Below are 13,837 nucleotides of genomic sequence, written 5' to 3' on the forward strand. Positions count from 1 at the left end.
ATTTTCTGGATCAGATTTCCACTCTGCCAGAGTGACTGTCTAGCGCCTTCCAGTCCCCTGAGCACCACCAACTTCATTTTACATGCATCAAGAGTCACAAGGGGAAAATGAATGCAATGAAAGTCTGCAAACTGCTGTACAAACAGCCTGTCCTTGATTTGATTAAGAGTGAGAAAAACAGAGCTCTGTGCTACAGTTTGGTGTCGGCATCCTTTGGCTTGTTGAACTTCATGGTGAATGCAAAACAGAGCTTGAGGACCCTTTGGGGTGCTCCAAAGTACTGGAGAGCTCACATAAATGCATACTGCTCTTCAAGAAGGGCAGATGCACTTGACATTTTTTTTTAAACAAATATATTAAATGTATACAACAGTGAGTAAAAAGATATCCCAAAACCTTGTTCCATCTCTAAAAAAAGAAAGAGAGAAAAAAAAAAATCTCGATCAAAGAGTCAAATAAGGAGGCTGATAGATCTTCCTACAACCAACCCAGAGCACAGATCAACTTGCCTTACATACAATACATTCACTAGAGGCATGGAGGATTATATTGAGACTCAATTCCCTCCTCCAATCCCACCAACTCCATGATAATTATGCAAAAATAGAAACTCGTTAACACAGTAAATATCATGACCTAATTTCACTGAGATTGGGATTTGGAATAATTGGAAGTGTGCATGTGAAACTATAAGGGCTGACACGTTAATGGGATTTACGCTTTACTGTAACAAAACCAATCTATGGGATACTACTCAATAAACCGCACCCTAATGCACACTCACAAAAAGGCCACCACTCTGGATTCATTCAAATTCTTTACAACCAGTTAACCAAGCGCTGCAACATCTGAAACAAGGGAAAATCAAAGCACATGTTTATTCAGATGTGTAATGTGTGGGCAACGTTTGCTGAAGGACTGCCTAAGAGTGACACATAAACACAATATGCATAGGCATGTTCGCAAGTGCGAACAGTGCATGTGTGTGCATGCACTTGCAGCCCTGTGACTGAAAGTGTGTGGGTTTGTGTGTGTAGTAATGAGAGTGTGGGCAGTAATGAGAGGTTTTGTGGAGCTGGTTCCACTGCAGAGCCATGCTGGGTACACTGTATTGATCTGCTCCACTGCTGGGTGGACTGGAGCTAGATAATGATGACTATCTGTGATTTTCCTTTCTTGCCCTCTGTGTCTCCGTCTCACTTTTCCGCCAGCTTGCATGTGTCTCTCTCTTTAAAAATACACCGGAATTGCATTTAATAGGCAAGCTGTTAGTCTTTAATGCAGCAATTCCTTCTATACCAGGCATTAGCCTACGTGCGAATGTACATGTGAGCGTTCTCGACAGAAAAGCCTGAAACACACTTTGAGAGACATTCAATAATGGGAATTTTGATAAATACTTGTCAATCTAACAACATCTCAGTGGACAGAACTGTATTTTTCAATTCCATTTGATTAAATATTGCCTTGTATTTGGTCCCCAGCAGCAGCAGCACAGTTCCAGTAGCTCAGACAAAGTGCAGATTCAGAGCGTCAGTTCTCAAAGGCTTGCGCCTTCAAAAGCACCAGACAGCTTTTATGTCAGCATCAGCCAGCCTAGTCAAAGTCTTTTTCATGTCTCATAGGCAGCAAGCAATTTATGAAACAGCACAGCTATTTTTTTTTAATGTTTCCCTTTCCTCTCAGCATTCATGAATGAGAAAGGGCTGTACTCATAAACATATTTAATTAAAACGGAATACATAGTAAGACAATGCAAGAAAAAAAGAGACTTATTTCAAAGAGGACAAAAAATCCCAAATTAAAGATCAAACTTAAAGCTAATTTTTCCAAAGAATCTGAAGCAGATTGTTAACTACAACCTCCAGCTAGCTGACTGGTGTTGTCTTTATTCAGTAAATCTCAGTAAATCACATTAAACACAGTACAGGTGCTGAACTTTGATGGTTCTTTGCTATGGTACAAAGAGATAGCGATCAAAGAAAGAAGAAACTGGGGCACACACGGAAAATAAAATCTTGACATGTTCAAGGATGAAAGCAATCACAGATCAAGGCCGTTGATGGTGACTAACCAATATATAGATTGATTGATTGATAACCCCCTGATCAATATGCTGATTCTGGGGGTGGGGGTGTCTAATTCCACATAAAAGGTGCCTTTAATCTTTTTGCTCTCTTTTGAAACTGCATTATCTAATCAAACACTGAGCCACGAATAACACAGACATCAGTTTGATGAGAAACCAGCACTGGCCATTTGTCATCCACATCTCAGGCCTGTTGACAACATGCTCAAACATCCTCCTCCTTCACCACATCACCACCCTGGACTGCTCTTCTAATGTGCCCATCATGTCTGTTTCATGGCTGGCTGGAGCCAAGATTAATTGCCGGTCTTCGGTGATGATTGGGCGAATAATGCGAATAATTGTTTGCTGGTAGCCAATAATTGGATGTTTCGCATGTCTGTCAAGTGATCGCTGAATGGTGTGAACATGCACAGGGTTTTGCCAATGAAGGGTTGATAGTGAAGTTGTGTGTCATTAATAACATGGCTGCTTTCAAAGGAGTGGCAGAGAATGGGATTTTAAGGGTAATGAGAAATGGATTTGGAAGAAGATACCAAAATGCCAAAGATAAAATGGTATTGATTAAATAAAATAAAGAGAAGTAAAAACCTGGTCTTGGACTTTCACTTTTAGCTTTACCAAAAATGTAATATCTGCAGCAAACACCCTCCCATATGCTGCAGATGTTAAAGAACAAATATTAAAGAACACATTTTTCTCTTATTCATCTGTAGTTGTGTCTCCTGTAGGTTATCCATCTTTTTGTGTTAACTTTTAAGACACACCAAAATAATAACTGGAAAGAATCCAATTTTGCAGTGCTCAAGGACAGATGTGATGACCAGAGAGGAAAACAATCCATGTCTCTACACTGACTTTGCTAGCAGACAGATTAGACAAAGACATTCTTTCAAAAATTTCAAAGACCTAAACAATGCTCTAAAGTTACCATCTTGTGTGATATAAAACCAGTAGCATTATAAAAAAGCTTAACTTTTCAGCAGTAGGCCCTTGTGCTGCGCTACACAAAGTAAATACAGGGCCACTATATTGACATTAATATTGATACCAATACTTTTAACTTAATAAGGCAGCTTATGTAGGCAGTGTGTCATTACTTATGGGATGAATCATCACTTTCCAGAGCACATTTTAATGACCTCTAAATCACTGTAATTTTTAGTTTCCACAATAATTAGTTAACACAACAAAACACACCTTTCAGCTTTCATGTGCTCTAAACTTGGGTATTTGGGGGGCAGAGTATTAATTGTGCCCGTCTCTGAAGGACCAACTTCTGCAGTTTAAATGTGCTATAGGGTATAAATAACAGACAAAAGAAGGTTCTGATATTTTTCATAGTGCATGTTTGAGTATTTTCTTTTCGGTTACAAAAGAATTCTTAATTTAACACAATTCAGTGGGCTACATACTGAGTTTACAGGACAGAAACTGTTCCAGTCACGCTAGTAGCAATCTGATACCAACAACAGCACTGGTATCGATATTTTGATCTATCCACATGGCTCTAATGTACAGCCAGTTTTGCAATTTTAGGGTAGCACGGTGGTTCCCTCACAGCAATAAGGTCCCAAGTTTGACTCCATCTGGTTGGGATCTTTCTGTGTGGCGTTTGCACAGCTTTGTACTTCCATTTTTGTAAAGCTACTTTTGACAACATCTAGCAAAAAGAAAAATTAGCGCTTTCCTTTGCTCCTCCAAAAATACTGATAAACTTCAACGTTGGAATAACGCTGGAGATTTTACTTTACATTTTCCATCTCTGATCAAAAGGAATCAAGTGGTGTCTTCAAGATAAGCTAATAAGTTTGTGAAATACATAATACTTAGTAAACCAACACCCCCCACCCTTTTGTGTCTGTGGATTATGGCTCAGTCACAGAGTAAAATTAGGACGGCAACCTTCTTGCATCCAGGAAAAGAGGGGAAAACAACAACAACAAAAACTCACCAAAAACAGTATTTGACTGGTGACTGCATTGAATTAATTTACTAAAAGACAGATTGCAAGTAGCTGCAACGACCAACTGAATAGTTGCAAGTACCTGCAGAAACCACTTTCAACGGCATGGTCATCTGATGGGGGACAACCAGTTTCCAATTCAGAGTGACCATACTCATTCGCCGACAGATCAGTTTGCAAATAACCTCCTAATTTATGAATTGCAGATTTATAAAATTGCATACATGTTGCAATCAATCGAAGCCAGTCTGCTTTGACGACTGCGACTTATCTGTGATGCATTTTCTTTGCAATTGCAAAACTCAACTCAAATGGTTTCCTACTGGTTGTATTCGGGTTATATTCCTATGTAAAAGCAAGGTTGCTGAGAGCCTGCGTACTTTTGCTTTCTTCACCATACTTGAGCAACTATGTCACTGATATTATAAATAATCACGTAATATAGTATATATTATAAAAGCTTATTCTCAAACTTAACCATGCAGGGAGTATTATCAGAGAGCACTTGTGCAGAAAATGGCAAATTAAAAATGAACATTCATATGCCAAGATAGACATAATCTACCTGGATATGTGTGTGTGTGTGTGTGTGTGTGTGTGTGTGTGTGTGTGTGTGTGTGTGTGTGTGTGTGTGTGTTTTACATGGGGGATGTATGCAAGGAAAGCCGGTGGCATTTTTAAGAAAAAAAGTGTGTACAAGTGTGTGTGCCCGAAGCAGAGGCTGTAGCTTCTGTAGTGGTATGTCCTTGAGGAGCCGAGCAGCAGTGTTATTACAGGAAGTAATCTCATGAGGAAATGGAATATTCATGAGCACTGTGATGCCCTTAAAACAAAGCTCGATGCCTCTCAAAAAGTCTCAAATGGCCATCCATACAAATGCAAGAGCGGATTGGCATTTAATAAAATGAAACATTCCACATGCATAAACATAAAGTACTGTATGAATGTCACAGAAGAGCTCCATTTCAAAATAAGGTGCCAGTTAGAGAAAAGACATGCATCTATATTAGCAAAGCATGACAAGTGCAACCCACAAGCAAATTTTATTTGTCATCTACTGTCATCCGTCAGACTACAGATAGACCAAAAATAAGTGCACGCATTTCTTAAATTACCTCTCTCAGACTTGTGGATTAAAACTAAACAAATAAATAAATAAAAATATAAAACTAGGCCTAGAGACTCTCGTAGCCATAACAAAAACTAAGCTATTATTCTAAGAGTAAACAGGAAGCAGATTTATTTATTTATTTTGTTAATGCGAAAAATCTCTCAACCTTGGAACATGAAAAAAATAAGCAGAGAAAAACAGGAATAAATATACAGACTATTCTACCAAGATGAATGATGGATTATAAAGACTATCCACTGGTTTTTTCCCCTCCACCACTGAATCTGCTCTCTCTCACTCTCACACACACTCACACAAACACAAACCAAAGGACCTCAGCAATTACCCCTGAAATAACCTCCTTGATTGATATCTCAATTACGCTATGCCATTCTTGTGTGTTATCTTGTCTCACGCACACTTCTCCTGTTCCTATTCTCAACTGCTCAATGGGTGCTCAGAAGAAGAATGGGGTGACCTTGTTGGGGTCTTTTTTTTTTTTTTCCTGTGGAGCTTCTTTCCGAAGGCCTTTGTCTATCCAGTTACATGTGTCTGCGATACTTTATTAAATTCCCCTTTCATCTTATTTGACTAAATGTGTGGAGAATTAGAGAGGTGGACACATAGCGAAATGAAAAAAAAAGGGAGAAAAGAAAAAAAAACATTCTAGGAAGTCATTTTGTTTCACGGTTCAGTGAGCTGTTCGGTGAAATTCACCAGAAACATCCGTGTGTTTCTTTTACTGGACTCCCACAGGCAGTGACGCAAACTAAACTATGACAAAATTAGGTTCACTGAATTAGGTTAGTTGCATTGTGGCAGAATCAGCAGACAAGAACAAAATGAGACAGTGTTAGAGCACATGCAAGGTGATAACAAAGGTATAATAAAAACAATGATGTCCACACTTTTGCTGTAGTTGCACATCTGTCTGAATGTATTATAAAAGCCAGCGCAGGGGATTCAGGGAATTACTCTTACCTGAAAGCAATGGAAGAAGTCATTACAGGCAGGGTCCACAGAAAGTGCATGGAAGAAACAGAGGAAACATTGTATTTCAGTACAAATACTCCAAAACCACCATCCTCTAAGTCATTTAATCACCATATTGCATCATTAAGACATTTAACCAGTCATTACAGAGTTAGGAATCAGCACTGTGATTTGAATGAGAGATATCACCCGGTGCAAAGTATAAGCAGCTAATGATGCTTGGGATTACTAATTGATTTAAGTAAACTGCAGCAATTACTCTTAAGTCAGGTGTGTCAATATAGTCGCGACGAGGAACTACACTGCGAACAGGGGTTCAGCAGCAGTTCAGTATTACAGCTCAGTTCGCCGTTACTGTACCCATCTGGTCCGGGTCCCACCTCAAGGCGTGGGACAGCTGACAAGCAAAACACTCACCACATTTTATAAGTGCTTGGAACGGATTTGAGTGAAGTGTCGAAGCGGGCCAAGCACAGTGCGAGCCAGTATCAAATATTTAATGAGGTATCGCTGTTTTCATTTTACAGACATGCAGATGTCACCAGATCTACTCTGGCAGCCAAATGACGCGTTGTGAGCTTCTGTGATCTGCTTAACAAAGTGAATGAGAGGGGGGAAAAAAGACATTCTTTTGCACTCTGCGGAGGTAAATTGCTTGAGGCGTTTGCTCAGTTACAGCTAACAATTTAATGCTGTCAGTGTGGGAAGGCTCATATTCAAGGAAAACCTTTCATTTATTTTTCATACTCTTTTTTGCTACTCTAGGAGCTGCCCTCAGCAAGACTGATCACCAGGAGAAATACAGCCTCCTGTTTGCAATAACACGCAAGTTATTACTCCCCGTGCACTGAAATGTTCTCTACAGCCTGCTGGCTGGAGCTGGAGGTTTACGCTGAATTACAGTTGGCGCTGGCTCAGCCCACGGTACAGTTGTGGTTTTCAAACTCTCTCTCACAGGAAACAATTTTTAAACATATTTTTTTAAACCAAATATAATTATCTTCTGATTTTATTTTAGAAGAAACCAAAAACTGACAAACTAATTCAGTGTTAATTTTTGGATCTTTTTTTCTATCATGTATCAAACTTCGAGCAGTTTAATCTAATCTAAGCCTTAAGCAAAGAAAATTAACATGGTTTTGGGAAGCACGGTGGTGCGCTTATGTGCTGCTCTCTCCGAGTTAGCCCTGCGATAGACTGATGACCCTTTCCAGGGTGTATCCCACCTATCGCACCATAACTTTTCAGATAGACTCCAGCCCCCCTGTGAATCCAACCTGGATAGATTGATGGATAGATATGTAAGCTTCAAGTGTCAGTGAGCATTTCCCATGTAAGTGATCGAGTGACCTACATACAGTGGCTTGCAAAAGTATTCGGCCCCCTTGAACTTTCCCACATTTTGTCACATTGCAGCCACAAACATGAATCAATTTTATTGGAATTTCACCTGAAAGACCAACACAAAGTGGTGTACACGTGAGAAGTGGAATGAAAATCATACAGGATTCCAAACATTTTTTTACAAATAAATAACTGAAAAGTGGGGTGTGCATAATTATTCAGCCCCCTTTGGTCTGAGTGCAGTCAGTTGCCCATAGACATTGCCTAATGAGTGCTAATAACTAAATAGAGTGCACCTGTGTGTAATCTAATGTCAGTACAAATACAGCTGCTCTGTGACGGCCTCAGAGGCACCATAAAGTCCCAAGAACACACCAGACAGGTCAGGGATAAAGTTATTGAGAAATTTAAAGCAGGCTTAGGCTACAAAAAGATTTCCCAAGCCTTGAACATCCCACGGAGCACTGTTCAAGCCATCATTCAGATGAGCGGGTGGAGGGAGGTTTGGACATCTCTGGGGACATCTCAGGCCCTCCAAGGTTTGGAGGCCTATCTCCCCCTACCACCACTTCCCCTGCCAGTGGCGGACCCCCTCAGACATCGGTGCGTTGGTGGTTCTTTGTGTCCGGGGATGGGCGTCCAGGTACACACCGGCTCACTCCTTGGCGGCCGCTTATCGGGGCCTGGAGCCTGGGGCTCGCTCGGGCCACTTCGGAGGTGGGGTGCCCCCGGCCTCTCGGCCTGGGGCTCGGTCACTCAGGCGCAGCTGGCTGCCGGCGGAGCTCACGGGCGCGTCACTGCAACTCCCCCTGGCTTCTGCTCCGCGGCTGCTGAGTGAGCCCTCATCTGGGACTCTCCTCAGCTCTTTCCGGGACAGTGGCGCAGCTGCCCCTCTGTTGGTCTTCCTTGGTCTCTTGTGTTCTGGGGGCCTCTGGATGTCTGGAGTTTTGATCTCCTCCACACCTGCTTCACGCCCTGGAGGACGGGGCTGTGGCCCCCCCACACCCTCTAGCAGATCATTACATGAAGGAACCTTTTAAAAAAACAAGCGCGTCCATGCTCACAGGTGTACACACGGGTGATCACACCCACAAACTACACCCTTTTTGGCTCCTACCTCAAAGCACACTGTGTTCTGTTGATCTTATGTGCTGCACAATAATGTTTAACATTTAGTATTTACTGTCATATTCCCATATATCATTGTGATGTTGTTTATTCTATTACTCTTGTTCTCTTCTGCTTGCTTTCTTTTTTCTTTCTCAGCAGGTGATCCAGGTGATTGATATATGCATTTTTTTTCTCTGCCCGTTCTGTTGGTTTTTGTCTTTTGCCCTTCTCCCCCGTCCCTCTTCTCAGCTGTTTCTCTTTCCCTCTTTCTTTCTCCCCTTCTTTCCCCCAGTCAAGTCTGTCCCGTATTCAGTAAGTGAAAATAAAACAAACAATAAAAGGTGAATCAAATGGACCATTACGGCAAGGCTGGGATGGTCAGTTTGGTAAAGTAAATCCGTTGGGCATCTTTCTTTGCCTTTAGACAACAATTCTGATGGCAAAAGAGCCAAACGGGACAGGCCAAAGAAAAAAAAAAAAAAAAAAAAAGAAAAAAGAAAAAAGAAATGGAAGGAGTATGGCACAACTGTAAACCTACCAAGACAAGGCCGTCCACCTAAACTCGCAGGCCGAACAAGGAGAGCGCTGATCAGAAATGCAGCCAAGAGGCCCATGGTGACTCCTGGACGAGCTGCAGAGATCTACAGCTCAGGTGGGGGAATCTGTCCATAGGACAACTATCAGTTGTGCACTGCACAAAGTTGGCCTTTATGGAAGAGTGGCAAGAAGAAAGCCACTGTTAACAGAAAACCATAAGAAGTCCCGTTTGCAGTTTGCCACAAGCCATGTGGGGGACACAGCAAACATGTGGAAGAAGGTCCTCTGGTCAGATGAGACCAAAATGGAACTTTTTGGCCAAAATGCAAAACGCTATGTGTGGCGGAAAACTAACACTGCACTTCACTCTGAACACACCATCCCCACTGTCAAATATGGTGGTGGCAGCATCATGCTCTGGGGGTGCTTCTCTTCAGCAGGGACAGGGAAGCTGGTCAGAGTTGATGGGAAGATGGATGGAGCCAAACACAGGGCAATCATGGAAAACCTCTAGGAGTCTGCAAAAGACTTGAGACTGGGGCGGAGGTTCACCTTCCAGCAGGACAACGACCCTAAACATAAAGCCAGGGCAACAATGGAATGGTTTAAAACAAAACATATCTATGTGTTAGAATGGCCCAGTCAAAGTCCAGATCTAAATCCAATCGAGAATCTGTGGCAAGATCTGAAAACTGCTGTTCACAAATGCTGTCCATCTAATCTGACTGAGCTGGAGCTGTTTTGCAAAGAAGAATGGGCAAGGATTTCAGTCTCTAGATGTGCAAAGCTAGTAGAGACACACCCTAAAAGACTGGCAGCTGTAATTGCAGCAAAAGGTGGTTCTACAAAATATTGACTCAGGGGGCTGAATAATTACGCACATCCCACATTTCAGTTATTTATTTGTAAAAAATGTTTGGAATCATGTATGATTTTCGTTCCACTTCTCACGTGTACACCACTTTGTATTGGTCTTTCACGTGGAATTCCAATAAAATTGATTCATGTTTGTGGCTATCCATCCATCCATCCATCCATTTTCATCCGCTTTGTCCGGAACAGTTCAAGGGGACCGAATACTTTTGCAAGCCACTGTGGCCCTTTCACTGCACTTCAAAAGATGTTGATAAAAAGTGTTGAGATAGATGTAAAACATGAGCAGGGAGTGTTCACTATTAACTGTTAGTTACTTAAGACATCTATCCTCTTACCGCTTCAAATATTTACATCCCCCAGAGTCCTGTGAAAGTCCGCCTCATTACTCAATAGCTTGCAAAATCACTTTAATCACCAAAAACTTGAAATAGTCATTTACTGTATGACTTTCTCAGTCTCTCACATTGTTGTGGAAGAATTTTGTCCGTTCCTTCTTTACAATGTTGGATCAGTTCATTGAGGTTTGCAGACATTCATAACCTTTACGGACCACAGTGTTTTAATTGGGTTCATGTCTGAAATTGATAGGCCATTCGTTTAAAAAAAAAAAAAAAAAAAAAATTGTCATTGATTTGCTGCTGTACTTGAGATCATCGTCGTGTTGCATAAGCTAGTTTTGGCTAAGCTTTAGCTGTTTGACAGATGGCCTCACAATAGCATTGCATAGGTCCTGTGTTTTTTTGACTCTTTGGTATGCAATGTTTACCTAGAGGAATTTATCAGCTCAATGACTGGAAGCTGGCCAGGTCCTGCGGCTTGATAAGGAGTGATAATCACCAAATTATCACTACAACACTTATTAACACTACTGTGTTTAACAGTTACTGTTGATATGCTCTGCTTGCTCTTTTCCTTTGTCAAAAGACATTGCTCCAGGAGTCTTGTGGTTTAGTCAGATGAAACTCAAGATGTGACCATGCTCTTTTTTTAAGAGAGAAGAGGCTTTGTTGTGGCAATCTTTCCAAACAATCCATACTTGTTCAGTCTTTTTCTAATTGCACTGTCTTGAACTTTAACATTTAGCATGCTAACTGAGGCCTGTAGAGTCTGAGATGTAGCTCATTGGTCTTTAGCAATTTCTTTCATTGCACAGTCTGAGCTTGGGGTGAAATTGCTCAGATATCCACTTCAGTGAAGATTGCAGCATTTTGTTAACACACACCTGAGTGCTCCAGATCAGAAACTGCCAAAACCTCTGCTTTTACGCTGCAATCACGCTCACTGATGATCAGTTGCTTTTGATTAGCAGCACCTGACTGCTACTTAAACTCTTCAAACTTACATTTATAACAGCACCAAAACATCTATTGAATGCCATTTGTTAAACACCCAACAAATCATCATGGTTATGTCACCTGTTTCTAGGTAACATACAGCATGACTGACTCATAACAATGAAACAGTCCAAACTCGAATCTCTTTTGCAGTTCATCTCATACCCAGTTCCCCCCCGAAACTGTCACTGCAAACTGCAGCATTTTTACTTACAGGAACAAAAAAAAAGGAGAGAATAAATATACTGCCACTGTGATTTTTGTCCTGCTAGACTCATAAATTTAATCACTAGTACCCCCAAGGCCTAAGCTGGTTGATAATAAATTCTCAGGCATTAACAAGAAGACCAAGCCATGAGGTCAATTGTTCAGGCATGTCTCCACTAGAAGTCTCGAACCTGTCAGACTGTAGACATGCTTTACGGCCTAAACTCCCCTCTGCAAAACCTGGTGTGACACTCAGGCGTACACACACATACACACATAATGTGACAGTCTGTCATTATAATAATATTCCTATTTAAATGCATGGACTGCTATTTTGCTAAAGGACCTTGTGTGAAGAGTTCTGCAGTGTGGCTAGATGCGCAGATATGTTTTTCCCTTCGCATAGATTCCCTGTAGGTCACAGTGGGAACAGTCTACGATTTTCAGAGATAATGCAACTGAATTCAGAAAGTCATTTTCTACATCAGCCCACAAAATGACATATTCTATATCAATACTAGCATTCACATTATTTCTAGCCATTTATTTATTTTAAAATAAAATTTTACATTTAAAAAATAATTGTGGGAAAGTGGTAACCAAGAGTGTAAGAGTTGGTGATCCCTTAGAACTTCAGTTTGAGGAACAGTAACTAATGCTGTCAAACATTTACTTGGACAGCCAAGGCTTAAGTGTAACAAAATACAGCTGAGAAACAATATGTAGATAAAATGAAGAAATTACATAACCGGACAGCGCCTCTAATACCATGCAGTCACCATTTGCCGTATAATCTGGATCAAATAAATCCTCCTGTTTCTGCTCTATAGCTATCACATGGAGTAGTTTGACATATCTGCCATAACTGCTACAGCACAAAGCCACAAGCCTTAGGGAATGTTAAACACAGCTGAAATTCCCAAACATCACATGCTAGCTGCACGGAGGCCAAAGGTCTTGGACATCCATCAACAATTGTATTTATTCTCACAATGTTTGAAATAACAGAGCAACACACCAATGTTTTTTTCCCCGTTATTATAGAAATTGTTATTTCTGTGTTTGACAATAATAAGTGTCCCCTTCTCCCCAGGATTCCATGGAGCTTTTCCATTTTTCTCTCCATAGGCCACCATGATCGTCCTATTTTCTTCCACAGAGAGGAAGCGGAAAGATAAAGCACCAAGGAGGGTTAATTTACCAGGAAACGCTACCTCCGTATCTGTAGTAGCACTCCTTCACTCCTGACTGTGCGAGGTTTAACTGCTAAATAATGTGTTCGTAAGAGGGAAGTGACAACAAAAAAAAGTTAGTAACTGCTGAGACAGACTCTGACTGACATTCAACAGAATCTGCTTAAAAATCTACTTTAAATGTAAAATGGGCAAAAAACTTAGGAAGAAATAGCTTGAGGATTGGCTTTACTAGACAGATAAGGCTAAAGAGTCAAATATTAAGAAATCATGCTGTGAATCTGAAAGCCAAAACAAACTTCCTGTCAAAATAATATGCTACACCATGATACAGAAGTATGACCATGTGACCAATTCCCCGATGGGGTGGTGCACTCTGCTGAAATGATACCGCTGGGCATCTCTCACCTTTGACCTCTATGTATGACAGTCAATGGCAAAACATATGGCAGCACCAGGAGAAGAAAAGCCTGTATAAGGGTGGAAAAGGGCAGCGCCAAGCGGCGCGCAACCACAGCCTTGTTTGAGGTCACACTGGTTGCTGGCTAGCACCTGCAGGGTGACACTGTAGTCTACACTGGCATAGGATGGGTACTGTGTTTTCCCAGTACAGGTGTGGGGGGAGGGGGTACACTGTCAGAATGACCTTCACACCTCACCACCCGGAGACAACTGCTGCACTTCATGAGAAAAACAGTGTGATGAAAATTTAAAACAGAGAATAAAAAGGAAGGCATACCTTAACCAAGTGGCAACCTCCAGGGCTGAAAATTACAAGCCGCTGTTGAGGTGCCAAAACCTGCAGTTCCCCCAAAAGGTCTGCTCTAAACGGCCTCCAGCTTTCTGCGTTAAAATGCCCAAAATTACAGGATAAAACTGGGCTGTTTCTCTTTAAAAACCTGTGCTTAACATGAATTGCTGGCCCGAGCAAACACGATCAATGCAGATTATTCCCAGCAGAATAGATATGGTGGTGCTCTGTTGCACTTCCATGTCGTTTGGGATGTCATTTTACAGCTGAGCCATAACTGCACATTTACACGTGTAACTTTTATGAGGCTTTTTAATGCTGACTGA

At 41.3% G+C, this 13,837-nt stretch overlaps 1 protein-coding gene across 4 annotated transcripts in view; it reads right to left on the reverse strand.

Annotated features, from left to right (window-relative positions):
* sash1a (SAM and SH3 domain containing 1a) overlaps positions 1–13,837 on the reverse strand; it is a 174,736-nt gene that overhangs the window by 84,541 nt on the left and 76,358 nt on the right. Inside the window, exon 2 of one of the 4 annotated variants that reach the window (XM_082506751.1) lies at positions 4,677–6,147. The exons of the other annotated variants lie outside the window; for them this stretch is intronic. Coding sequence (XP_082362877.1) covers positions 6,130–6,147 — 18 coding nt within the window. The 3' untranslated portion in view covers positions 4,677–6,129. Of the gene's footprint in view, positions 1–4,676; positions 6,148–13,837 lie in introns of those variants that run through there. 4 annotated transcript variants of the gene reach the window in all.

Source organism: Aulonocara stuartgranti, assembly GCF_965226115.1.
Source record: "Aulonocara stuartgranti genome assembly, chromosome: 15".
Classification (NCBI taxonomy): domain Eukaryota; kingdom Metazoa; phylum Chordata; class Actinopteri; order Cichliformes; family Cichlidae; genus Aulonocara; species Aulonocara stuartgranti.